General features: G+C 36.3%; 1 protein-coding gene across 2 annotated transcripts; it reads left to right on the top strand.

Moving 5' to 3' along the window:
* The first annotated feature begins 1,552 nt into the window (after positions 1–1,552).
* On the top strand, positions 1,553–11,496 carry Prl (prolactin). 2 transcript variants are annotated; one of them, NM_001433431.1, is made up of 5 exons: positions 1,553–1,631; positions 3,263–3,432; positions 5,151–5,258; positions 7,935–8,114; positions 11,167–11,496. In NM_001433431.1, exons 1-5 carry the CDS (start codon positions 1,604–1,606, stop codon positions 11,356–11,358), a joined length of 678 nt encoding a protein of 225 aa, NP_001420360.1. In that variant the 5' UTR covers positions 1,553–1,603; the 3' UTR covers positions 11,359–11,496. The 2 variants fall into 2 exon arrangements, with proteins under 2 accessions (NP_001420360.1, NP_036761.1); NM_012629.2 differs by having other exon boundaries at positions 3,260–3,432.
* The last annotated feature ends 15,320 nt before the right edge of the window (positions 11,497–26,816 follow it).

The following is a 26,816-nucleotide window of genomic DNA, read 5'->3' as shown; positions in this document are numbered from 1 at the left end:
CAGATAGATCATGAGGTCATAACGATTTATTTATCTATATCTTCCAGGTTATTGGAGATAAGTGGTTAGAATTGTGATTGATTGCACTATGTGCTTGCATCTATGTGAACTTGTGTGCCTGTGTATGTGTGTGTGTGGGTGACTGTGTGTGTGTGTGTGTGTGTGAGACTTGTGTGTATATGTGTATGTGTATTGTGTGTATGTGTATGTGTAAGAATGTGTATGTGCGTGTGTGTGTGAGTGTGTGTGTGTGTTTGTGTGTGTGTGTGTGTGTGTGTGTGTGTGTGTGTATTAGTATACTTTGCTCTAAAAATGACTGCGCTCCTTCCACAAATGAACTGTATAATGAATGGATGATAGGTCATTCTCCTTGGGAATGGGTACACATGAATGGATTTTAACTGGCATTTTCCTGTCTTTACATGTTTTCCCATGATTCTTCAGCAACAATTCTCCCCAAATTTAACTTCATTATAAAAGAATGTCTGTTGTTTTTGCACTTAGGTTCTCTTAGTCTCTGTTTATTAATATAGGAATTGGGGATGAAAATGCAATGTTACATACTAAAACCAAAAGATAAACATATAAAATGGCATGCTATAAACAAACTTGCTCATCTGGCATGGTATAATTGTTTAGAAAAATTTTATTAGTTATTTTATTTAAGTCCATTTCACATGATATCCCCTTCCCGATTTCCCTTCCAAAACTCCCTATCACACCCCCTCCCCCTGCTTCTATGAGAGTGTTCCCCCACCCACCCACCCATTCCTGCCTCACCCCGCTAACATCCCCCTATACTGGGACATTAAGCCTTCACAGGACCAAGGGTATTCCCTCCCATTAATGCCAGATAAGGTCATCTTCTGCTACATCAGTTGGAGCCATGGGTGCCTCCATTTGTACTCTTTGGTTGGTGGTTTAGTCCCTGGGAGCTCTGGGAGGTCTGGTTGATTGATATTGTTGTTCTTCCTATGTTGTTGCAAACCTCTTCAACACATCCAGTCCTTCCCCTGCTTGTCGTTCTTGAAAAGGCAAAAAGGGCATTTAAAGAGATTCAGAATGTGAGAACTCTTACATTTTTAAGTTGAAGTCAACATACCTTGGTATTTAGTGGAAACATTTTGAAGCTTTTAATTTACCCAATAATCTTGAATGAAAAATTTAAAACTAGCAACGTTTGAGAAGCAATTTCCAAAGTTAAAAGCAATGGTACACATTGCAGATTCTGTGAAGAAATGAGGGTAAATTTTTAAAGGAATTATCTTCTATACGTTTTATAGATTCTCTATCTCAAACGAGACTCAAGATGTCAGTCAGCCTCAGCATTTCTCTCATTTCCTTTTGCTGTAATTAATCAAAATCCTTCCTTTCTGGCCACTATGTCTTCCTGAATATGAATAAGAAATAAAATACCATTTGATGTTTAAAATTATTGGGGCTATCTTAATGACGGAAATAGATGATTGGGAGGGGAAGAGGATGCCTGATTATATATATATTCATGAAGGTGTAGAAGGTTTATAAAGTCAATGTCTGCAGATGAGAAAGCAGTGGTTCTCTTAGGACTTCTTGGGGAAGTGTGGTCCCAGTGGTCATCACCATGAACAGCCAGGTGTCAGCCCGGAAAGGTATGTGCTGCAGCTCATTGAATAAGTGGCTTTCTCAGTATTCCTGATGTGGCATGGGGTTGTATACCTAATGCAGGTTTCAATTTTAGAGGGGGATGAGGAATAACTGTTTTTCTCCAGACATGGCATGACCAAAACTACTGACACAGACCCCAAGACAGCTGTGGTTTTGTCCAAATTTGTTCCTTATTCATGTCAGCACAGATATTAAAATGATATTTGGGTTTAGAGCAAGGGTGATGGGGTTGATGCTATTCCACAGAAGAGGATGGGAACATCATGAGACACTTAACTTGCACTCCAGCTAAGATTCACCACCCATGTTGAGTTAATCACAGAGATGCAGCTGTCTGTGAGTTAACAGTGGAGTTTAGAGTCATAGCCTATTTTTTGACTTTGAAATTTTTCATGTGCAAATATAACAGACTATTAGTTAGATTAGTGCCTTCCTAGTCAGAGGGAGACATCCTTCTTTTAGAGATGTGAAATATCTAGAGATATCTAGAGGTAAATATTGATGACATAATGGAAGTACGAAAGGAAAAAGGAGACTTGAACTGGTTGCTAATGGGGAGAAATCGTGGACCCTTCGAAATACCCAGTACTGCAAACTGAGCCTGAAAATAAGAAGCAATCTAGGTCACAAAGTTGGTATTGCAGAGACTGGGCATTTGAACTGACACAGATACCAAGAACCTTGGGTCTACCTTTCACAATTATAGAAGGACGCCAAAAACATTTTCCACATTGCCTGGTCTCATTGAGTTGGTTAGTTCTAATAAATCTGACAAAACCTTCAGCAATGCAGGCATAATGTACATAATGATAGCAGGGGTCTGGTTTACACTGATCTGAGAAGCGACATTTCAATAGAAGGAAGAAAATAAAGAGGCTAATATTAACTAATTGTTTTTAATTTCTTAGTGACACTAGGGAAAACAAAATAATTAATAGCAACAACAATTCATTTGTGACATGTATAAGAAAGTTCTTTTTGATTTTCATCTCATTTAAACTGAAACTTCTAATATGATAAATGTTCAGATAAATGTACTCAGAGTTACAGAATATCTATCATGTTCTGAATTATAAAAGCTACTGCTACAATACTATTATCTGGAAAGAATATTACTTTCACATGTATAGATAAACTATGGAGTTTCTGAAAGCATGCATATATATATACTTGTATTGCATAAATATATTTTAAGTATGTTTTGGAAAAATTAGAATTATTTTCAAGAAACATATTCCAATAGCATGTAAAGTTTTCAGCTAGTGAGCTATTTAATAATGCTGTATATCAATTTTGTGGTTAGCATTGAATTAAACATTAAAAATTCTTAGAGAACGTGACTACTCAGACTAGAAGAAATATTAGCTTGGATTAATTTATACTCAGAATGTTTGCAGAGCGAACAAACACTTCTGAGGCAAGCCTAAAAGGACGAAAGCTACCCTCCTCACACCATACATCTGTGAAAATATTAATATCAGATAAACACACCATGTAGGATGTTGACTCTTTCTTCACTACAAGTGCAAGCATACGTGTAAGATGCTGGGGACAGATAAGGTTTCTCTTCATCTGAGTAGATCATCACACACTGATACCTGAATTTCTTTAGCAGGGACACTCCTCCTGCTGATGATGTCAAACCTTCTGTTCTGCCAAAATGTGCAGACCCTGCCAGTCTGTTCTGGTGGCGACTGCCAGACACCTCTCCCGGAGCTGTTTGACCGTGTGGTCATGCTTTCTCACTACATCCATACCCTGTATACAGATATGTTTATTGAATTTGTAAGTACTTCACTCATTTCTAGCATTCCTTGAAAAGGGTCTCTTTGCAACCATTCTGCTGCATGTCTGTTAAATAATGATCCGAAGTTCAAACACTATATCTACATAAGAAAAATAAAAATCTGGCTTATAAAAATTGGGACAAGTAGAACAAGAGGATTTCATAAAATCTTACAGATTCACAAAAGTGGAATGACCTTCAATATTTTGTATTTCATATTTTTAAATGTGAACTGGAGGTGTGAAGCCCTCGATGTAGTGATGGAAGTCTTCACAGTCTCATTTCTGTGGGTCCAGGCTCTAGGGGACTTTTTGTTTAGGAATCTGTAAATGCCCAGTGAAGGGGAGCAGTGTAGAATGAGTGAACTCTGCGGATAGGCTAGACATAACCTAAACTGAAGCCACAGGGCTGTGAGGAGAAAAAGTAATCAGTATTCAGAAAGCCCCAAACGGTGGGAGGTGTTTGTTAAAACTTTCAGAGCATGGTTTCAATTAAAATAGGCAGCCTGGTTCAGAAGCAGAGAAAGGTCCTCTCTTGTTGATACAGGCCTTTCAAAGGACTTACCTGATTTTTGAGTCAATCCACAATGCAGGGAGAACTTCAATACCTCAATTGGTATCCAGAAAGTAGTTCATCACCTACATTAAATCTGAATATATAATGTTTTTTACTTATTAATATCTCTTTCAATTATTGACTGTTCATAATTCACTTTTGAAATCTTCCTAGAAATTCTTCTAAATTCTCAGAATTTTTTTCTAAATTTTAGTTTATAGTAACATTTTATACAAGTGTCAACCAGTGAACATGCATGAGACAGATCTGTGTCCTCTAAACATATGTAACAGTTCTGCAGCATGTGGACGCCTAACAAGTGGACTTTGAGACCTATTCCCCTAACTGGATTGCCTCGAGTAGCCTCACTGGGAGAAATTGCAACTAGCACTACTGCAATTTGGTAGGACAAAGCCTGCTGATAACCACGGGAGGCCTTTTCTCAAGAGAAACAAAGGAAGTCTGTGTACAGGGACTTTAGGGCACAAGGATTGGGAGGACATCCAGGAAGATGTCAGGATGTAAAGTAAATAAATAAATTAGCTAATTAAACAAAACAAAACAACCACCCCCCCCATTACAAAGAAAGTAAAGTTCAATACAATATATGAGTAATGGAAAAATAAACAGAACATTTAGAAAGTTTTTCAAATGAGTTAATATTAATTATAATTTATATATTAAATAATTTTTCTATTTTAAATGCTCACTTCAAATATGTATGTTTGCTGTTCTACAGTTTATCCACATTTTATATTTATATTTATATTTATGTTTAGCATTTATCAAGAATTCTGTCTTGTACATGTTCATAGATTCAGAAGTACTCGAATGAAAAGATGTGTTTCATAATGTCTAATTGAAGGAGTCATATAAATCTGAAACTATGGGAACAATAAATTAGTAAACAAAAATAATATGTGCTATGGCATTTATGTTTATTATGAGAAATGACACTTTGATTTTCCAAATAGTAATTTATAAAAAAGACAAGAAAATAAGAAAAGACATACTAGGCTGGGAAATAAGTAGAAAATGGTTACTTATTTCTGAATTTCGAGTGCTAATTTAAAATTAAATATCTATTAAATACATTAATATTCTAGTTATATATGCTTTAAATTCTCAGACTTTGTTAATGGAATTTCTGTATAATTTCTAGGATAAACAGTATGTCCAAGATCGTGAGTTTATTGCCAAGGCCATCAATGACTGCCCCACTTCTTCCCTAGCTACTCCTGAAGACAAGGAACAAGCCCAGAAAGTCCCTGTGAGTCCTTACCCCAATTCTTCCCAACATAATTGAGGCAGTACATTGGTTTTGGTGTACCCTATGTTATTAGAGCACTGAGACAGATATAGTAATCACCAGTGCAAAGTTAAAGGGGGGGGCGTGATTTCCCAAAAGAAATATACATTGCAGAGTGGGTAAAAAAAATGGAATACTTAATAATATTGTATCTAAGCCATAAACTGTCTATGAAGATGGCACTGCATATGTTATCCTGAACTGAATTTCATGATTATGGATAAGTTGACATTCATATCTGTAGGAAATATGTAAGACATGCATATAAAAAATGCTAACTTAGTTGTATTTTTTCTACATTGGCAGACTCCTTTACTGACCACTGCTCATTACTCCTTAGCTTCCAAATTCTCCTGGTTATGCTCCTCCTTACTTACCTACATCTGTGTTCTTCCCAGACTTCTTCACCTTATTTTGTATCTTATATCAGAAGTTCCCTCACCAAGAAGTATTTGAAAACTCACTTTAACGTGTTTTTTACATGGGTAACTGGGGTCTCATATGATAATAATGTCTTAATGTTATAGTATCTCTGATAACTAACTTTTATAAACCATCCATAGCCAATTTTAACATAACTAAAGAAAAATATATATACAGGATGACTATGTTATGGAGAAGTCAAAGAGAAGCCTTGTCTCCAAAATGGTTTGGTCCACTTGGTTAATATTAGTGATATTTATCTTTAATCAATGATCAATCAGTCTCTCTTTTCTCTCTCTCTCTCTCTCTGATTCTCTCTCTTTCTCTCTCTATGTATATGTACATACATATATACACAAATTTATATTTATATTTACTTATATCTGCACACTTAATAATATATAGAATTCTATATTCCATATTTTATATAATTTATATTATATAATATTTTATATTTATATGATATACATATATGTATATCTCCAAAATGTTTATGTGTTCTCTTTGATTTATCACGTCTCAGTTCTATATTTCTGCTATTCTCATTAATACTATTGTGTCAATAGAACCAAATCTGAGATAACAGGATGAACACCAAGAGAAAACTTTTGGTGCAAACTACTTTAATGATAGGAATTCACAAAGCACACTAATGACATTGCTACAATTCATCCTTTCAAAAGTTCCATTTTGCAATGTATTATTATTTCACTTTTTGAAATTAAGAACATGGGCTTTAGAAGGTGATACTAAATGTGTATGAGTTTCAGTACTAGTAGGTAAGCCATGGTGGCTTCATCTAACTCAAGATTTCACTCTTCTGCATGTGCTATTCTGCTCCCAGGAAGCTATGTTGTCAACCATTTGCCCCCTACTTTCCCTGATCAAACCTTTTATACTTTTCCATTTTAATATATCTTGAATTGCTCTCTACTCATTATTTTCATTGTCACTTGGGTAGAAAAGAGACACCTGTACATTAAGTATTTGAAATCAGAGATGAGTTTTATCTATATTTTGAGAGTGAACAAATAGCCACTTGTGAGTAAAACTGCATTGTGGTTTGCATTCATGCTTGTATTTAAGCTGTGCTGTATCATTGTTCTTCAATTGTACAAAGCAACCTATGGGCCATGCTTCTGGAGGGGATGGAAACGAAGTCATGTACACTGCAGAAAGAACATTCTACATACTCTTTTCATAATATCTTTTTTTACCATTCTAAAATAATATGAAAATAACATATTTTTATAATGATCAATCTTATTTTCTAGTGTGAAAGAAAATGATTGGGGTTACAAGTTATTGACAATGGTGGTGTTTATCTTTCCCAAGGGCCTCTTTGAATCCAATAAATTATAATACCCACTGAGTGCCACAAAAGCTTTGCTCTGTTATGAACATTCAAAGTAATGGAAGAAGCTGACCAGACCATGAAGGCTGATGGTAGAATTCTAGAGGTTAATCAAAACATAAATAATTTGATATTTTAGGGAAAGAAGTCACTTAAAGGTTAAGATTTAAGTCAATTAAGTATGAGGTTCTGAATTTGATGCCAAAAATTAGTTTAAAACACTAAGCATGAATGTAGCCAGACATTGTGGTGCATGCTTTGCATCCTAGTAACTCAGTAGGCAGGAACAGGTGGATCTCTTGCTCTGCACTTGATTTCAGCAAAAGGCTGAGTATTCATAAGCATCTCTGTTCCAGGTCAGAAATACAAAACAAATCAAAATAAAAACAACAGAAAACCAACTCATGTGGGTGCACACCTACAATTGCAGCACAGGAAATGGCAGCAGAGTTTAGCCAGTCATCCTAGGCTACTGGACAGGTTCCAGGCTTCGGAGATGCCATGTCTCATGGCTTCTGAGCAATGACACCAAAGTTGTTTTCTAGTCTCCAAAAGATTAAGCATGTATCCCTGTGTATGTACACACACAGACACAGACACAGACACAGACACAGACAGAGACAAACACAAATAGACAAAAAGAAGAGTATTCATATACAAAGGTATTTTTTGTTTTACTCATTCAAAGTATATGCTAAGAGTTGTTTGACTTTTCTATAATATTTGTGATCTAAAACTATATTAATATATACGTAGTTATGGAAACAAATATTTTCTTCAACCTCTATGAACGAAACCCACATCTAACAAACTCTTTTGTATTTTATCTGTTTTAATTATTTATCAACATTGTGGATTAGCCGGAAGTTCTTTTGAACCTGATCCTCAGTTTGGTGCACTCCTGGAATGACCCTCTGTTTCAACTAATAACTGGACTAGGTGGAATCCATGAAGCTCCTGATGCTATCATATCAAGAGCCAAAGAGATTGAGGAACAAAACAAGCGGCTTCTTGAAGGGATTGAAAAGATAATTAGCCAGGTGAGCATTTTCCTGAAAGTTCAATGCTTTTCTGACTCATGGAAACACAGATTTCTTTCTTTTTTAAAAATTTTTTATTAGATATACTCTTTTACTTACATTTCAAACATTATACCCCTTCCTGAGGTTTCGTGTCTATAAGCCCCCAATCCATCCCCTACACCTCCCACATACAAGTATTCCCCTATACATGCCACTTATTGTCCCCCATATTCCCCTGCACTGGGGGTCCAACCGTGGCAGGACCAAAGGCTTCCCCTTCCCCTTCCCCTGGTGCCCCAAAAAGGCTATTCTCTGCTACATATGCAGTTGGAGCCCTGGGTCAGTCCATGTATACTTTGTCGGTAGTGGTTTAGTCCCTGGAAACTCTGGTTGTTTGGGATTGTTGTTTTATGGGGTTGCAAGCTCCTTCAACTCTTTCAATACTTCCTCTAATTCCTCTCAAGTGGGTCCTATTCTCAGTTCAGTAGTTTGCTGCTAGCATTGACCTCTGTATTGGACCTGTTCTGGATGTGTCTCTCAGGAGAGATCTATATCTAGTCCCTTTTGGCATCCATTTTCTATCTTCACCAATCTTATCTAGGTTTGGTGGCTGTATATATATATGGGCCACATGTGGGTCAGGCTCTGAATGGCCATTCTTGAGTCGCTGCTCTAAACTTTGATTCCTTAGCTCCTCCTATGGATATTTTTTCCCCTTTATAAGAAGGAGTGGGAGCGTCTGCATTTTGGTCATTCTTCTTCTTGAGCTTCCTAAGTCTATAGATTGCATCTTGGGTAATTCGAGCTCTTTTGGCTAATATCCACTTATCAATGAGTACAGACCAAGTGTGTGTTTTTCTGCGATTGAGTAACCTCACTCAGCATGATATTTTCTAGTTCCATCCATTTGTCTATGAATTTCATGAAGTCATTGTTTTGGATAGCTGAGTTTTGATACTCCACTGTGTAGATGAACCACATTTTTTTTAATCTATTAAGGGCATCTGGGTTCTTTCCAGCTTCTGCCTATTATAAATAAGGCTGCTATGAACATAGTGGAGCATGTGTCTTTGTTATATGTTGGAGCATCTTTTGGATATATGCCCAAGAGAGGTATAGTTAGGTCCTCAGGTAGTGTAATGTCCAATTTTCTGAGGAACCTCCAGACTGATTTCCAGAGTGGTTGTACCAGTTTGCAATCCCACCAACAATGGAGGCATGTTCTTCTTTCTCCACATCCTTGCCAGCATCTGCTGTCACCTGAGTTTTTTATCTTAGCCGTTCTGACTGGTGAGAGGTAGAATCTCAGGGTTGTTTTGATTTGTATTTCCCTGATGACTAAGGATGTTGAACATTTCTTTAGGGGCTTTTTGGTCATTCGATAATTCTCAGCTGAGAATGTTTTGTTTAGCTCTGTACCCCATTTTTAATAGGGTTATTTGGCTCTCTGGAGTCTAACTTCTTGAGTTCTTTGTATATTTTGGATATTAGCCTTCTATCAAATGTAGGATTGGTAAAGATTTTTTCACAATCTGTTGCTGGCCATTTTGTCCTAATGACAGTGTCTTTTGCTTTACAAATCTTTGCAGCTTCATGAGGTCCCATTTGTCGATTCTTGATCTTAGAGCATGAGCCATTTGTGTTTTGAAATACTGCTTTCTGCAATGAGGAACAAATGTTGAAATATTCTTCTTCGTAAAATCAAAGTTTACACATTCTTCTATGTAGGCTTTTGGTAAGGGAAGCACAAAACTGTAATAACAGTAGATTCTAGTTTCTCTGAATCTTATAAATCAACTGTGGTATAAGACAGGTGTGGCCTTCTTGATGCATGTTACAAATCCCCAAATGGTTTGCTATTTCCTGGGCACTGATGGTGAACTGTTCCATAATGAAAGGAAAGCAGACAATAAAATTGACAGGATAAGTTTTCTTGAAGAGAAAACACACACACACACACACACACACACACACACACACACACACACACACACGAGTGATATTCTGGTTCAATATGCACCCTAAATACACTAGAGAATTAAAGTGTGAAGGAGGAAAGATAATCAAAATCAGTTTAGAATCCTTTTATGCTGACATTGACCATTATCCAAAAGAGACTGAAAAGATACTGTCCCTAAATGTCTCAAAAAGAACACAGTTTCTTTATAATGTATCGTATTTTATCATATACAAAAAGATAGTTTATCTAAAGTATTGTTTGACTTGAATCTCCTATATTAAAACTCATATTATTGCATTGCATATAGCCAACTCATTTTCTACACCTAGATTGAATTAGTATTTGAATTTCTCCATTCAGAAAATTGTCATTGTTAGTGAGATTGATAGATGAGCAGCTTTGTAAAACATGTAAACAAAATGCCACCTGTTGAAAAAATTATGAATATAGACATAATAATTATTTTATACTTCTCCTTAGCTGTTTGGTGTATATGCAAATGCATGCTATATTTTTGTAATTTTCAGACAACTGTACACATCAGATTAAACACACATACAGAAAAATGCAAACAGAAAAACATCAAAGGAGTAACATACAGTAAACACTCTGATTTCAAGGTATTATGGTAATTTCTGTGTGGTTACATTCTGATTTAATGATTATTTTATAATCAGTTAATCCCAGGTATATTTCTTCTCATTGTTAATGTTCCAAACATGTGCAGTTAAGTTCAAAATACTAAGAGAACAAATGATTCACTATCAGAAGCAACAAAGTACAAAATTGATGTTGACATGATAAATACTTTAAGTAAGAAAGTAGGCTCCCCATCTTCCATGATACCCTGGTAAATGCCTAGGACCTGGTTAGTCCCCTGTTTACACTGGCAAGTATAAACTTCAATTCATATCATTTGAATCATACAAAACATATGTTGGTTTAAACTTTTGGATGGCTAATAGACTTGTATCCTACCTTATACCTAAGATCTCTGAGTTTGCTAAAAGTTTACATTGTTCTTTCCCCAAAATGTGAATTCCACATTTTCAAGAAATAAGGAGGCAAAAATGTTCATATATGAATTGGAATTATTTGTTTTCTTATTAGGCCTATCCTGAAGCCAAAGGAAATGAGATCTACTTGGTTTGGTCACAACTCCCATCCCTGCAAGGAGTTGATGAAGAATCCAAAGACTTGGCTTTTTATAACAACATTCGGTGCCTGCGCAGGGATTCCCACAAGGTTGACAATTATCTCAAGTTCCTGAGATGCCAAATTGTCCATAAAAACAACTGCTAAGCCTACATTCATTCCATGTACATCTGAGATGTTCTTAAAAGTCTATTTCTTCAAAGGTTCTATTTGCATTACAACTTTCAGCACATGCTTAAGTATAATTGGTCTCTTCTTAAATAATAAAAACAAACTTTTAAAAAATGTCAAAGTCTCGAAAGGCCATCTTTCAATGTTTCCTTTGTTAATTTAATAGAAAATCATATACGAATTGGAATTATTTGACGGATATTGTCATCATCACAATCATCATAACATTATCAAATTTTGTCATGAATACCAGACTCTAGTTTTACAAATAATGCATATAGAAAAGTAGTTTAAATCAGAAAGTTAATATAAGCCAAGATTTTTAGAATTGAAGAAAGAAGAAACTATTAACAAGTCCATCTTTTCTACCAAAAAGGAAGAAAACTGGATCATTTATTTGACAGAATTTTCAGGTATAGGAATGAGTAGACCAAGTGCTATGGAACTGAATTGCCTCTAAGAATACCCTATCAGCTAAGCAACCTGAAATTGGTAGGATACAATGAGATATTATCCCTAAATATCTTCTTAAAATTGGCTTTAGCAAATTTCCTTGGGACTCTCAAGTCTTTACAGTAATTATTTTACTCAATAAGACATAGTTAAGAAACTGAGGTTCAGACAGAATAATAGCAGATTACAGAAAATTAAGTGGAACAGTGTTTTCCACCTATACTGAGTTAATCAACTTAAGTGTTGGGAAGGAAAAGTTGGTAACTGATTGAGGACAAAGAGTGCTGTAGGAAACGTTTTTTATAGTTTTATTATTATTCCTACAGAATCTAAATAAAATGAAAAGTTTCATTCTCTTGAAATTGGTCACTGTGTGAAACATTCTGTGACATATTTCTATCTTCTACTTTGCCTATTCATGGGAAAATGCATCTGGAAAATAAATATACCTAATAATAAAAATATTTGTATAAATATTCCATCACACATAGAAGACTTGCTTGACAGTTTTAAATTGTTAAATAAAGGTCAGTGCATAGGGTCAGTTTTTTATCTCCAAGATTTGAAAGAGGCACATGATGCCTCCAATTTACACACTCTTCAAGAACCATTGCTGATTTCACAACAGAACTAAATGATTAGACCTTGACTACTGAGGCAACTGAAGAACACTTTACTGCAAAGTAAAAATAATAAATAAATCAAGCTTGCAATGATGTAAAGGTTCCCAATCTTTGGAATGGCTCCCATGATACCCTAAGTCACTATGTAGATTATTTTAGAATAATTGTTAACAACTGTTCTAACTCAGCAACATGATAAGGCCATCAGCAATTCTGGCACAACAGTTATAACTTCCATCAAAAATTATCTGATTTTAGTGAGTCTATCCCACATATGGAAATTCAGACTTTGTATCCAAAGTCAGTAAGAAAAATATGTGAAAAAATTAAAACAACAAAAGAGCCCAACAAAATAAAACAAACTAAACAGTCAATCAATCAATCAATCAAACAAACAAACAAAAAAAAAACAAACAAAACCAGTGCTTGAAGAAGTCATGGTTTCCGTTAATAAGGTTATGATAAATTTTTTAATCAGATATTTTTATTCACATTTCAAACGTTATCCACTTTTACAGTTACCTTACGGAAACACCCAATCCTACCTGCCCACCCCCTACTTCATTGAGGGTTCTTCCCCCCAGCCCCATCTACTTCTTGGCATCAGCAATATTATCTGGGTTTGGTGGCTGTACGTATATGGGCTGGATCCCAAGCTGGGGCAGTCTCTGAATGGCCATTCCTTTAGTCTTTGTTCCAAACTTTGTCTCCATGTCTTCTCCTACGAATATTTTTTTTCCTTCCTCTAAGAAGGACTGATGGATCTGCACTTTGGTCATCCTTCTTGAGTTTCATGTGGTCTATCTTGGGTGTTCTGAGTTTTTGGCTAATATCTACTTATCAGTGAGTGCATACCATGTGTGTTTTCCTACAATTGGGTTACCTCATTCAGGAGGATACTTTCTAGTTTAATGCAATTGCCTATGAATTTCATGAAGTCATTGTTTTTGATAGCTGAGCAGTACTCCATTGTGTAGATGTACCAGATTTTCTGTATCCATTCCTCTGTGAAGGACATCTTGGTTCTTTCCAGCTTTTGGCTATTATAAATAATGCTGCAATGAACATAGTAGAGCATGTGTCTTTGTTTTATGTTGGAGCATCTTTTGGGTATATGCCAAAGAGAGGTATAGCTGGGTCCTCAGCTAGTGTAATGTCCAATTTTCTGAGGAACCTCCAGACTGATTTCCAGAGTGGTTGTACCAGTTTGCAATCCCACCAACAATGGAGAAGTATTCCTCTTTCTCCACATCCTCTCCAGCATCTGTTGTCACCTGAGTTCTTTATCTTAACTCATTCTTAGTGATGTGAGGTGGAATCTCAGGGTTGTTTTGATTTGTATTTCCCTGATGACTAAGGATGTTGAACATTTCTTTGAGTACTTCTCAGTTACTTGATATTACTCAGCTGAAAATTCTTTGTTTAGCACTGTCTCCCATTTTTTCAATAGAGTTAATTGATTCACTACCTTCTTGAGTTTTTTTCTATATATTAGAAATTAGCTCTCTATCAGATGTAGGATTGGTAAAGATTTTTCCTAGTCTGTTGGCTGCCATTTTGTTCTGCTGACAGTGTACTTTGCCTTACAGAAGCTTTGCAATTTTATGAAATCCCATTTGTCAATTCATGATCTTAGAGCATAAGTCATTGGTGTTCTGTTCAGGAAATTTTTCCCATTGCCCATGCTTTAGAGGCTCTTTCTCACTTTCTCTTCTATTAGTTTGAGTGTATCTGGTTTTATATGGAGGTCCTTGATCCACTTGGACTGGAGCTTTGTAAAGGGAGATAAGAAGGGATTGATTTGCATTCTTCTACAAACTGAACTTCATTTGAACAAACACTACTTGTAAATGCTGTTTTTTCCCCACTTGATGTTTTTAGCTACTTTGTCAAGATCAAATGACCATAGGTGTGTGTGTGTGTGTGTGTGTGTGTGTATGTGTGTGTGTGTGTGTGTGTGTCTGTGTGTGTCTGTGTGTCTGTGTCTGTGTGTGTGTGTTCATTTCTGGGTCTTCAATTCTATTCCACTGATCTACTTGCCTTTCTCTGTACCAATACCATCCAATTTTTATCACTAATTCTCTGTAATACAGCTTGAGATAAGGGATGGTGATTTCCACAGAAGTTCTTCTATTGTTGAGGAAAATTTCTTTTTTGCTATCCTGGGTTTTTGTCATTCCAAATGAATTTGCAAATTGCTCTTTCAAATTCTAGAATTGAGTAGGAATTTTGATGGGGATTGCATTGACTCTGTAGAGTGCTTTGGCAAGACGGTCATTTTTACAATATCAATCCTGTCACTCCATGTGCATGGGAAATCTTTCCATCTTCTAACATATTATTCTATTTCTTTCTGCAGAGATTTAAAATTCTTGTCATATCAATTTTTATTATTTCAAGTGACTTTTAAAAAGGAAAAGTACTGCTGAGATAACAAATAATCTTAACATTTAAGTCATATTTATAGGAGAAAATTAGTTACAGCCATCAAGTTTATTTTCTGAAAGGTAAATTGAGCATAAAATCCTAGGACTTTCAGATATATTCAAACAGTTACTTGAAGATTACCCAGGGTAAATCAAAGCTCCATGTAGCAGGGCACACTCCTGGCTATCCATTTAAATGCCTTGGATTCTTGAATGAAAGGAACAGACATAAGCACGTAACACACACACACACACACACACACACACACACACACACACACAGAGAGAGAGAGAGAGAGAGAGAGAGAGAGAGAGAGAGAGAGAGATCCTTTTATATGCCTTAAACAACACAATACCAGGGCAACTCTCTAACTTCCATGTTTCTAACATCTCTCTTCCTATACTCCTGAATTATTACTTACTAAAGTCTAAATTCCGTCTGTGCTACCCAAGACCCAAATGGGTCACACATTGGTGTTTCCCCACATAGCAGTTCTTCTTTTTCTTCCTTTCTCTCTTTATTCCTTGGCTGGTAACCTCAAGTTCTGTCTGTTATGTGCCCAGCTAATGGCTGGGCAACTTTATTTACCAATTTGAGCCAACTGGGGTCAGGGACCCTCTGCTTTTTACAGATAGATATGCGAGTTCCCATGTGATTTTTGGAGCAGAATTAACACAAACAGCATTAGAACCAATCCACAACATATCACTCTTTTCATCTATTAAAAAGGTCTTTCTCTCAGATACACATTGAATATAGTTATAAGTTATGTAAACCATAATGTATGCTATACACTAATAACACATAATTTATCAATTTTGTCAATTAAGGTACATTACTCTAATATCTATCTTTACTCAAATAGTTTATAATTCTACAAAGATTTATGCTCTGATTTTAACTTGCATTACTATCTGAAAACCATCTTTTAAATCTATTTCACCTTCCTCAATGCTAAACAACTTAAATTTGATTATATGTCTATAACTAGTCTTCAACCCTGTCAGAGATTTGAGAATGAATTAAATATTACCTGAATATGTAGGAAGCACAGAAGCTTTATTAATTTAATATGAGTATACGGTCAATGTGTTCAGACACACCAGAAGAGAGAATCGGATCCCCATTCTCTCCCCAGATGGTTGTGGGCCATTATTTAGTTGCTGGGACTTGTACTCAGGACCTCTGGAAGAGCAGTCAATGCTCTTAATCAGGGAACTGTCTCTCTAGCCCAAGTTAATTGATTCTCTGGAGTCTAACTTCTTGAGTTCTTTGTATGTATTTGATATTAGTCCTCTATTAAATGCAAGATTCACAAAGCTCTTTCCCCAATCTGCTGGTTGCCATTTTGCTCTATTCAGTGTGTTCTTTGCCTGAGAGAAGCTGTGCAATTTTATGAAGATCCACTTGTCAATTCTTGATCATACATCATAAGCTATTGGCGTTATGTTCAGGAAAATTTCCCCAGTGCCCATGTGTTCAAGACTCTTCTCTACTTTTTTTTTTTCTATTATGTGAGTGTATCTGGTTTTATGTGGAGGTCCTTAATCTACTGGAAATTGAGCTTTGCACAAGGAGGTAAGAAAGAATCAATTTGCATTCTTCTATATGCTGATTGCCAGTTGAACCAGCACCATTTTTTCCACTGGATGGTTTTAGCTCCTTTGTCAAAGATCAAGTGATCACAGGTGTGTGGTTTCATTTCTGGGACTTTGATTCTATTCCATTGATCTACCCGACTGTCTACGTATCAATACTGTACAATTTTTATCACTACTTCTCTGTAATACTGTTTGAGGTCAGGCATGGTGATATCCCCAGAAGTTCTTTTATTGTTGAGAATAGCTTTTGCTATCCTGGGCTTTTTGTTATTCCAAAGGAATTTGCAAATTGCTCTTTCTAACTCTATGAAGAATTGAGTTGGAATTTTGATGGGGATTGCATTGAATTTGTAGATTGCTTTTGGCAAGATGACCATTTTAACAATATTAATCCTGCCAATCGTGAGCATGGGAGATCTTTCCATCTTCTGAGATTTTCTTCAGTTTCATTCTTCAGACACTTGAAGTTCTTGCCATACAGATTTTTCAGGTGCTTGGTTCTGTCAGAGCCTGACAAATAGAGAGGCAGATACTCACAGCCAACCATTGGACTGAACACTGGGCCCCCAATGGAAGAATTAGAGAAAGGACTGAAGGAGCAGAAGCTGTTTGCAACCCCATAGGAAGAACAACAATAACAACCAAGAAGACACCTCAGAGCTCCCAGCGACTAAACCACCAACCAAAGAGCACATGTAGAGTGACCCTTGGCTCCAGCTGCAAATCTAGCAGATGATGGCCATGTTTGGCATCAATGGGATTAGAGGCCTGTTGCCTATGAAGGCTGGATGCCCCAGTGTAGGAGGATGCCAGGGCAGGGAGGTGGGAGGGAATGAATGGGTTGCTAGGGGGGGCACCCTCATAGAAGCAGAGGAAGGGGGATGTCACAGGGTGTTTCTAGAGTGGAAACTTGGAAAGACGATAACATTTGAAATGTAAATAAAGAAAATATATAAAAAAAACAGGAACAAGTCATTTCTTGCAAAAATTTTGATCAAGATTTCCTAATAGTTCTCTCTTCACTTTCAGGTTTTCTATTTGGAATATTGCCAAACATTCAAGTGATGAAGACTTGCTTCATAGGCAGTGGTTCTCCTATTGTGTAGTAAAAACTTGAGGAAGGAGATTTTAACTATGAAGTTGTTACATTTGATATAGATTGATGGGATTTAGAGAGTTTCACAAGCCTGTCATCTGCCTACTGGTCTGTCTATTTGTTCTCGTTCTAAATGCATCTCCATTTCTTACTCTGCTTTTCCTCCATTCCTCCACCCTTCTGCCAATATCTTCTCCTTTCTCCTTTCTGGTCATCATGATGGAACTAGCCCCCCTTTGTTGCATGCTTGTGACATGAACAATTAAGCTGCATAAGCTCTGGGGCTGGGGATTTAGCTCAGCGGTAGAGCGCTTACCTAGGAAGCGCAAGGCCCTGGGTTTGGTCCCCAGCTCCGAAAAAAAAGAACCAAAAAAAAAAAAAAAAAGCTGCATAAGCTCAGAGTAACAAGATGAATTACCTGTAGACAAAAGCCTCTGATTCTATGAACTAAAATCACACCCCCCCTTTTTTACATTTTAAGATGATTCTCTTGGGATATTTTGAAACACTATTAGAAAACTGACTGTAAAGCTATATAAAAATTAAAATATATGTGATTCTCATGTTGTACTCTTGGCAAATGAGCAAATAAACATTAATGAAAAAAACTTCATTTTCCCTTCCTTGGAAGATTCCCCATCGCTCTCCTGTTCCATTTGTCTTTGTTAGGTTTCTTTTGTTCTATTAAACTCCATGACCAAAAAGCAACTGAGGGAGCAAATTTTCATTTCCATTATACTTTCTCATCACTGTCCACTGCTGCAGGAATTCAGGGTAGGAAAATAAGGTAGGAACCTAGAGGCAGCAACTAAAGCAGAGTCCACGGAGCAATCTTGTTTATGACTTACTCATCTTGGTCTTACTTTCTTATAAGAGTCCTCCCACCCCTGGTTGTGCATTACCCAAGCCAATCATTTATCAATAAATGTAATAATAACTATGCAACAAGCTAACCCTCAAGCGAAACTTATTGGGACATTTTTCTCAATTAATGTTTGTCTTCTACAATGCATCTAGGTTGCTTCATTGTGTTGACAAAACAAACAACCAAAACAAAACAAAACAAACAAAAACAGATCAATGCACTATTGTAAATAAAACATACTCTCATATCTACAGCATAAAATCCATCCAACACTCAAGATGCTTATTTTTTCCTTCATCCATTTTCCTGTGAATTACATTTTCTTAAGAGCTAACCGACAACATATTGTATAAATGTACCATATTCTGTTGCCCTATCTTCAGCTGATCAATACTTAGGCTGTTTCTAGTTTTGGCTTCTAAGAATAAAGGTACAATTTTCATTATGCATGAAGAAATTTCTGGGTCATAAATTGCAAAGTTCTTTGGGTCTATGCACATAGTGGAACAGATGAAATATTTTATTCTTTCTGTTTGTCTTTGTTTTTATTGGTTATTTTATTTATTTACATTTCAAATGTTATCTCCCTTCCCAGGTTCCCCTCTGCAAATGCCCTATCACATCCACCCTCGCCACTGTTTCTATGAGGAAGCTGCCTTCCATCCATTCTCACCTCACTGCTCTAGCATTACCCTGAACTGGTAATTTATAGTTTTAAATTACTGGTTCATTAACACTATTGTAACTTCTATATTTTTGCAATTATTTTTACAAATTCTCTAATAAATATTGTTAGGATTTTAATGATTTGCCTGTAATATGTAGGTCGATTTTGTATTTTCACAATATTAATATTACAAAAAATAAACATGAGATATGTTTTAAAATTTTAAGGTCTTTTTAGTATTTTTTATTATTTATAAAATTATAAAATTTATATTTTATAAATATTCTTATAAACTTCTATATAAAATATAACTATAATTATCAAGTACAAAGTATAAATAAAATAAAAAATAAAATTATGAAAATAATATACACAAAGTTTATATTACAAAATTTTTTAAATTATTTTATTGCAAATCTGTTTCACTGACTTTGGTTAGACTTATTCCATGATATTTTTCTTTTATTCTGAGATTACTATGAAAGTTATAATTTTCTTAATCTCTTTCTGGGTATATTTGTTATGTAGAGTTACCATATTAGTGAAAACTAGAGATTTTTCTATTAATTATATATTCTGTTACTTGCTGCTTAATTAAAATATAGGTCCTTTTGTTAACTTTTCTGAAATATTAGAAAAATATGTAGTGTTCTTTTATCAACAGTTTTTATCCTATAAGTATAATATTGCAGTATTTAATACTACCTCCTTTGGTACAATAAAGGAACTTACAATATAAGAAAAATAAAAACAATTTATGTTTTTATTTTTTTATTTTTATACACTTTATCTCCTTCCAACATCGTATTGTTCCCATGAAAATATCAAAGAGTAAATTAAACAAAAAAGGAGAGATTATACATTGTTATCTTATTTGATTTCAGAAGAAATGCTTTGGGTTTCTTTGAATAGAATCAGTTTTATTATGGCTTGATATAATTGTCATATATATATGACATATATATTTAGTCTTTGTAAGACATTTACCATGAAAGGACATGGCTTTTCTGCTATAAAGGAATAAGGGAAAATTATAACACAAGCATCAAATATAGTAGGTGATGGATGGGAAGACAAAGTAAAGCTAGTAATAAGGGGAGTGGTAATTAGCAGTAATGGCCATATTCAAAACAATGAGTAAATAACAATGTGGGACACTTTCTAATACACACACACACACACACACACACACACACACACACACACATACATTAGATATTTTATATTAACATATAAAGTCTCATTATTACAAATAGAAATATCTTTTGGAGTAAGAGTCATTGGGCTACCATAGAACCTTTCAGCTCTTGAAGATATTGTGAATAGTATTGCTTAATCTCCAAGACTCAGTGGTGGAAGACATGGCTTGCTTATGTTATAGAAAATAGATAAATATAGCTGACACTCAACTTGAAGCTTCACAAGCACTAGGTAGTTTTTTCATGATGTAGTTACTATACATATTACCGGAGCAGAAAAGCCATCATCCATCTCACTAGCTGATGAAACATATAGATTACAATAATGCTCTACCTCCAAGATATGACCACCATTTAACATGGCACAGATATAATGTGAATTACAAATTATTCTTTGATTAGACTTTAGGACTGCTTAATTACATGGACCCCATACTAGACATTGTTAATGAGGCCAAGATCTTGAGAATAAATTCATCATATGTCCAATGAATAAGTGTGCTGCAATTTATCTGCTACATGCACAGAGTAATAAAGTTATTCCAATAGAATTTATCTATGCTCATAAATCAGTGTAGTCTCTACCCCATATCCAAGAGCTTATAGAGGCACTAGTTAGTAATTAACATGGAGATGCTGGACACACGGCAAGGAGTAAGGCACTTTGGAGTGCTCAGCTATAAATGTGATGTGTTCATCACAGTCCTCATATGAAGAATCTGCTATCTATATAGAACATGAAGCAGAAGGATGGCAAACGTGAGAAGTGATTTATGATAACAAAATCCAACAGGGTAGATGCACAAATGAAATTATGTAGACATTGACATTATGTAAAACCCCTGAAACGATTGAGCCATACAAAAATCACAGTTCAGAGGAAGGAAATGGACAGAGGACCTCACCATTGTCAGGAAACTAAGGGTAATAGGTAGCTTCTGGGAGCAGAAAAATTAGTTTTCGTCAGTGAAGTGGCAGGGTATGTAAGCTAAATTTTAGCCTGGGTACCGCTTTTAGTACTTACCCAAAGTAAACTGGATTCTATGTTGAAATGATTGACTATTTATTTATTTATTTATTTATTTATTTATTTATTTATTTTACTGTGGATTAAAGGGAAACAGAACAGCAAATTATGTGGGTACAACATAGGGGATGAACTAAGAGGCCATATATTATATGATAAAGTAAAACTTGCATTAAATTCTCAAAGAATAAACATTTCATAGGTAAAGTAATTTTAGATACGTTCTTCTAAAATAATACTCCAGTTTAGTCACTGCTGGAAAATGAAAGCTTTCTAAGCTCTTCAAAAGGAAGCTTCATAGGCAGCTGCCACCCCAACTGTTTTTAAAAGTACTAGTAGTAACAAGATATGCCATTTCTCTATGAAAAGCCTTCACAATGACAGCAGATTGGGAAAAGAATGAAAGGAACTCCATGAAATAGTGGATGAAGTTTAAAAATGGATGCTGAGGAAAGTAGGAAATCATTTTCCAGTAGGTAATATTTTCTAAGCCACACTACCATGGCAGAAGATATCTGAGCCCAAACAGGAGTGGTCTTCTTCAATATCATCAGTGTGACATTTGTAATGAAAGCTAAGTTCATTCAACTGATAATAATGTGTGGTAGAGGAGATGCCTCAGCACATAAAGATGGCTCAGATGTGTCTGAGGCAAGTAAACTGAATATAATCCCTGAGGAGCACTTTCTTTTGTGGGATAAACCCACTCTGAAACAATACCGTCTGACCTCCATAGGTAGGTCATGTGCGTATGCCCATATCCATTCCTCCATATAGCAACCCTTGTATGAAAAAAATGCAAGAAAATTTATTATGAAAATTTTCATTAAATTGGATAAGAATCTACTTGAAGTCCCAGCTACACCATTCTTGGCATATATCCAAAAGATTCCCCACCATGCCACAGGCACATATGCTTTATTATTCTCATTGCAGCCTTATTTTTGACAGCCAGACCTGGAAACAACTCAGATGTCCTACAACAGAAGGATGGATACAGAAAATGTGGTTTATTTACACAATAGAATAATACTCCACTATTAAGAATGAGGACAACTTGAGCTTTGCAAGCTATATGCTTTGCTGGCATATAGATGGAACTAGAAAATATCATCCTGAGTGAGGTAACTCACTAATGTACTTACTAAGAAGTGGATATTAGTCCAAAAAGGTACAGAATACCTAGGATACAATCCACAGAACTCAAGAGGGTTATCAAGACAAAGGGCCCAAGGGATTATGATTCAGTCCCACTTGGGATGAAAAAGAAAGCAGTCACTGTGCCCTGGACTATGGGATTCAGAGGAGACCTTGGAGGGGGCGAAAGAATGGGGGGCAGGAGTCACAAAGGAGAGCAAATCTGTGTTCTGATCGAGTTCTCAAACTTTAATTAAAAAATAGCGGCTTATAAAGACAAGCAGGAGGGAAGGTCACCCAGGACCCAGGACCAGATCCATCACTGCCACTACCCTCCCTAAAGCGCTAAGTCGTAAACTGCAGGTATAGATTGATAAAATCAGGAGACAGAAACTATAAAAGTGATAAGAACAGACAACTGGCTAGGTGTTCCAGAGAGTGTAAGTGAGATTGACATTCCTGAAACATTCATGAGATAGAATGTGTGTAAGCAGCAGGCTTGGTACCTGTACCACTGGGGAACAGGGAGAGGTGGTAGTGGAGTGGAGTAGAGGGGTGGAGGGAGCTTGGTGGGACAGGGGAGGGAGAGGGAAAAGGGGAATATGATCAGGTATTGGGTGCACGGAGAAGTTAATTTGTGAGGGCCAGCAGAATGAATGGAAATTTTCAACCTTTGTTGGAGGGAGATGGGAGCAGGAGCCTCTAGAATGTACCAGAGACCTTGGAGGTGAGACAATCTCAGGACTCAAAGAAAGGGACCTTAGATAAAATGTCCAATATTTGAGAGAGAGAGAGAGAGAGAGAGAGAGAGAGAGAGAGAGAGAGAGAGAGAGAGAACTTGTAGAATCCATCTCCAGTAGAAACAGAGGATCAAGTGGAGGTATAGTGTTGTCATCCCACAGTCAAAATCTTGTGATTTGTAGTTTCCTGAAAGTGAGATTATGTATGTCTTACACAACCATTCTTTTATCTGAACCTAAGTAATTTAAGTCCCTGTTTAAGGCCTCTCCAAAAATATGGAGCCAGCCTCTAATGCTCTGGGAAAGAACAGTCCGGAAGAGCTGTTTATTCCAAGCTCATGATTCTGTATGTTTCATTGCAAAAGAAAGAAGAGTCTTGAGAACTGTGGGGATACTAAAGAAGTCTTCTTTTAGCTCAGTAACTATGAACTGTTGAATAACACAAGGAATTGGTGTTAGAGATCAGTGTGTGTGTTCAAATAACAGCTTCATTTATAGTATCAATGGCTTGTGTCATCTGAAAGTCCCCTCTACACTTTTCAACGACCAACATTCGGGCATTAAACAGTTATTGGAAAGGAATTAACAACTGACAATGAAATAGTTTTCTAATTAGGGGTTGAAATCTTGTTTAAATAAAGTTTGACAAAGACGAAGCTAGAAAAAAAGAACAAAAAAAAAACAACAACAAAAACAAATAAAACCATTTAGAAAGGAAGACTCAGAATTCTTCCTTTCTAAATGAACTGAAGAGACATAAATGGAGAAGGGACTGAGGGAAAGGAGGTCCAGTGACAGGCCCAAATTGGAACACATCTTAAGGGAAATCTCCAAAATCTGACACTATTACTGATGCTATGGTGTGCTTAAAGATAAAAGCACAGGATAGCTGCTCTCTTGAGAGGCCCAACAAGGCATTTACTGAGACAGATACAGATACTTATACCCAACTAATGGACTCAAGTTGGGCACCCTTGTGGTTGAAGTAGGGAAAGGCTGGAAGAAGTTGTGAAGGAGGGTGACCACATAGGAAGACTAGTAGTCTCAACTAACCTGGACCCCTGTGATCTCTCAGACACTGACCCACCAACCAGGCAACATAGAGGAGACGGTGTAAGGACCCCAACACAAACACAGCAGACGACTGACAGGTCTGAATTCAGTGAGAGAAGACACAACTCACCCTTGAAAAACTTGAGGCCCTAGGGAATGGGGAGGCCTTGGTGGGTGGGTTGGGTTTGGGGTATGTTGACATCCTCTTGGAGATAGGGGGCAGGAGGAATGAGATGAGGAACTGTCAGACAGCAGAATGGGATAATGACTGGACTATAAACATTATTAAAGATAAATATTTTTTAGAAAAGGTTTTCTTAGTCTAAGACTCAACAAATAATCTTTTCACTTTATCAAACTAAAATTTTAAAAAAGGAGGTAATATTAAATTTAAAAGATGAATTATTCCTAAATAGTAAACTTTCATTCTACACAATGGGACAAACTTTTATTCCAAATGTAGATTTTTTACTATCTGGGGAAAGTAAATATAAAGGTTTACTCTTCTTTCTGTTAAAAGAAAATCAATTTATTCTGTAGTGGTTCCAATGCATATGCAGGGAGACTGCTATTACAGTTTCATAGTAAAGGTGAAACAACTAGTGATGAATATAATGTAATTTTTTTTGAGAATCTTCTTCATGCAATTGTTTTCTTTAAATCCATGCTATATTCCTCTCTTTCATTTCCTCCTCTGTATGCTTCCTTATTATTTCATTCAATGTCTTGTGGTCTGTTTTAATTCCATAGAACCCACTAAATACACTCTATGTGTAATAAAATTAAGATCATTTACTTTAGCACAGGAAGCATCTCAGAACTTCATCCTTGTATAATATTCAGAATCATTTCTCCAGATTTCATCAACGACACTAACTGATCAAGTTATAGAGCTTCCTTAGCTCCTCTTTCACTAAAGATGGCTTTGTTTTTATAAGATTAATTATGTGCAACTCTTATGAATATAGTCATGGCTGCTGTGGATTAATGTGTGCAATGGAACAGTGATGTCTAGCAAATAATTCAGCAAAGAGTATGCCAAATATTTTCTGACCACATATGTCTATTACCTCTGGCTCTCGCAATTTTAATCACTCTTCTATGATCATTCCATTTGGTGCTGAAAACTCATGAGTGTTTGACAGGTGCATGAGCACCAGTTGCTGGTTTCTGAATTAATCACTATATAGTGCATCAGAAACTTTTCTGATGAAAATAAAAAGATGCATGAGTCTATGTGTATTTAAAGAAATGAATATGGGTCACTAAATGGTCATTTTATTTTGAAGAATAATAACATCAAGCTCAAGTTATTTCTTCTCTTGTATTTAACCCTTTACCTATACTACAGTATCTAACATCAATAAAATGATTGGCTCACTAAAACATAATTTTATTTTGCCCTTAATTTGTCCTACCACCATTTTTCTAACTGGTATGAACAGACCTGTACCGACGTCCCCAAAGGATTGATGTTCTCCACTAATATCTCATTTGCACCTTTGGGAATAAAGATTCTAAAGATTTAATTACTGTAGTATATTTGCAAGTGTGTGTGTGTAAGTCTGTGTGTGTGTGTGTGTGTGTGTGTATGCGTGTGTGTGTGTGTCTGTTTTGCTATGTTCAGATGTGAACTTCAGTATTTGTGACATAAGAAGTAATGCAATTCTGAACTAGACTATAAAAGTAGGATTGATTTTGTCCTGTGCTGTAGGCTTTAAATCCCATTATTCATGCTACTTCCAATACAGTAGAGACAGGAATATAAGATAGTCATTATAAGAGTTAAAAAGGTGTGTATCTCAGGAAAGCTTTGGTGACTCTGTTTCTTCGTATAATGAGTCAAATTTTCTTATAGTATCAATGTTATCCAGTAAGCATCACGATTCAAAATTATTCCTGGATTGATTTCTCCATACTCTATGGAGATATTTCCCCAAATTCCATGACTTATTATGTGGTGTCAATAACCTGATGCTCCATGTCCTGTATCACATGTCTAACCATAAAATGAGTCTTGTTCGAGGATGATACCTTAAGTTCATCATAGCAAAACAGACACACGCACACACATACACACACACACACTTACAAATATACTACAGTAATTAAATTTTTGAAACTGGAGAGAGACCTCACCGCCTGGTCAGGTGGGCACTCCTGAGGCTGCAGAGCGGAAGGGACCACCAACACTGCTCACCCCTGCCCACATCCCTGGCCCAAGAGGAAACTGTATAAGGCCTCTGGGCTCCAGTGGGGGAGGGCCCAGGAGCGGCAGTACCCCTGCCTGAGACACCGCCGGAACCTGAAGGAAACAGACCAGATAAACAGTTCTCTGAACCCAAATCCCGTGGGAGGGAGAGCTAAACCTTCAGAGAGGCAGACAAGCCTGGGAAACCAGAAGAGACTGCTCTCTGCACACACATCTCGGACACCAGAGGAAAAAGCCAAAGACCATATGGAACCCTGGTGCACTGAAGCTCCCGGAAGGGGCGGCACAGGTCTTCCTGGTTGCTGCCGCTGCAGAGAGCCCGTGGGCAGCACCC

Source organism: Rattus norvegicus, chromosome 17 (genome assembly GCF_021556685.1).
Source record: "Rattus norvegicus strain SHRSP/BbbUtx chromosome 17, alternate assembly SHRSP_T2T, whole genome shotgun sequence".
Taxonomy (NCBI): domain Eukaryota; kingdom Metazoa; phylum Chordata; class Mammalia; order Rodentia; family Muridae; genus Rattus; species Rattus norvegicus.
The sequence above is the reverse complement of the archived record's forward strand: the minus strand, read 5'-3'. Positions and strand labels throughout refer to the sequence as shown.

Excerpts from the sequence above, each read along its gene's own strand:
- Prl (NM_012629.2), top strand. The coding sequence starts at position 1,604 with ATGAACAGCCAGGTGTCAGCCCGGAAAG. Across the intron at positions 3,433-5,150 it reads CAGATATGTTTATTGAATTT|GATAAACAGTATGTCCAAGA; the intron begins GTAAGTACTTCA and ends TATAATTTCTAG. Across the intron at positions 8,115-11,166 it reads TTGAAAAGATAATTAGCCAG|GCCTATCCTGAAGCCAAAGG; the intron begins GTGAGCATTTTC and ends TTTTCTTATTAG.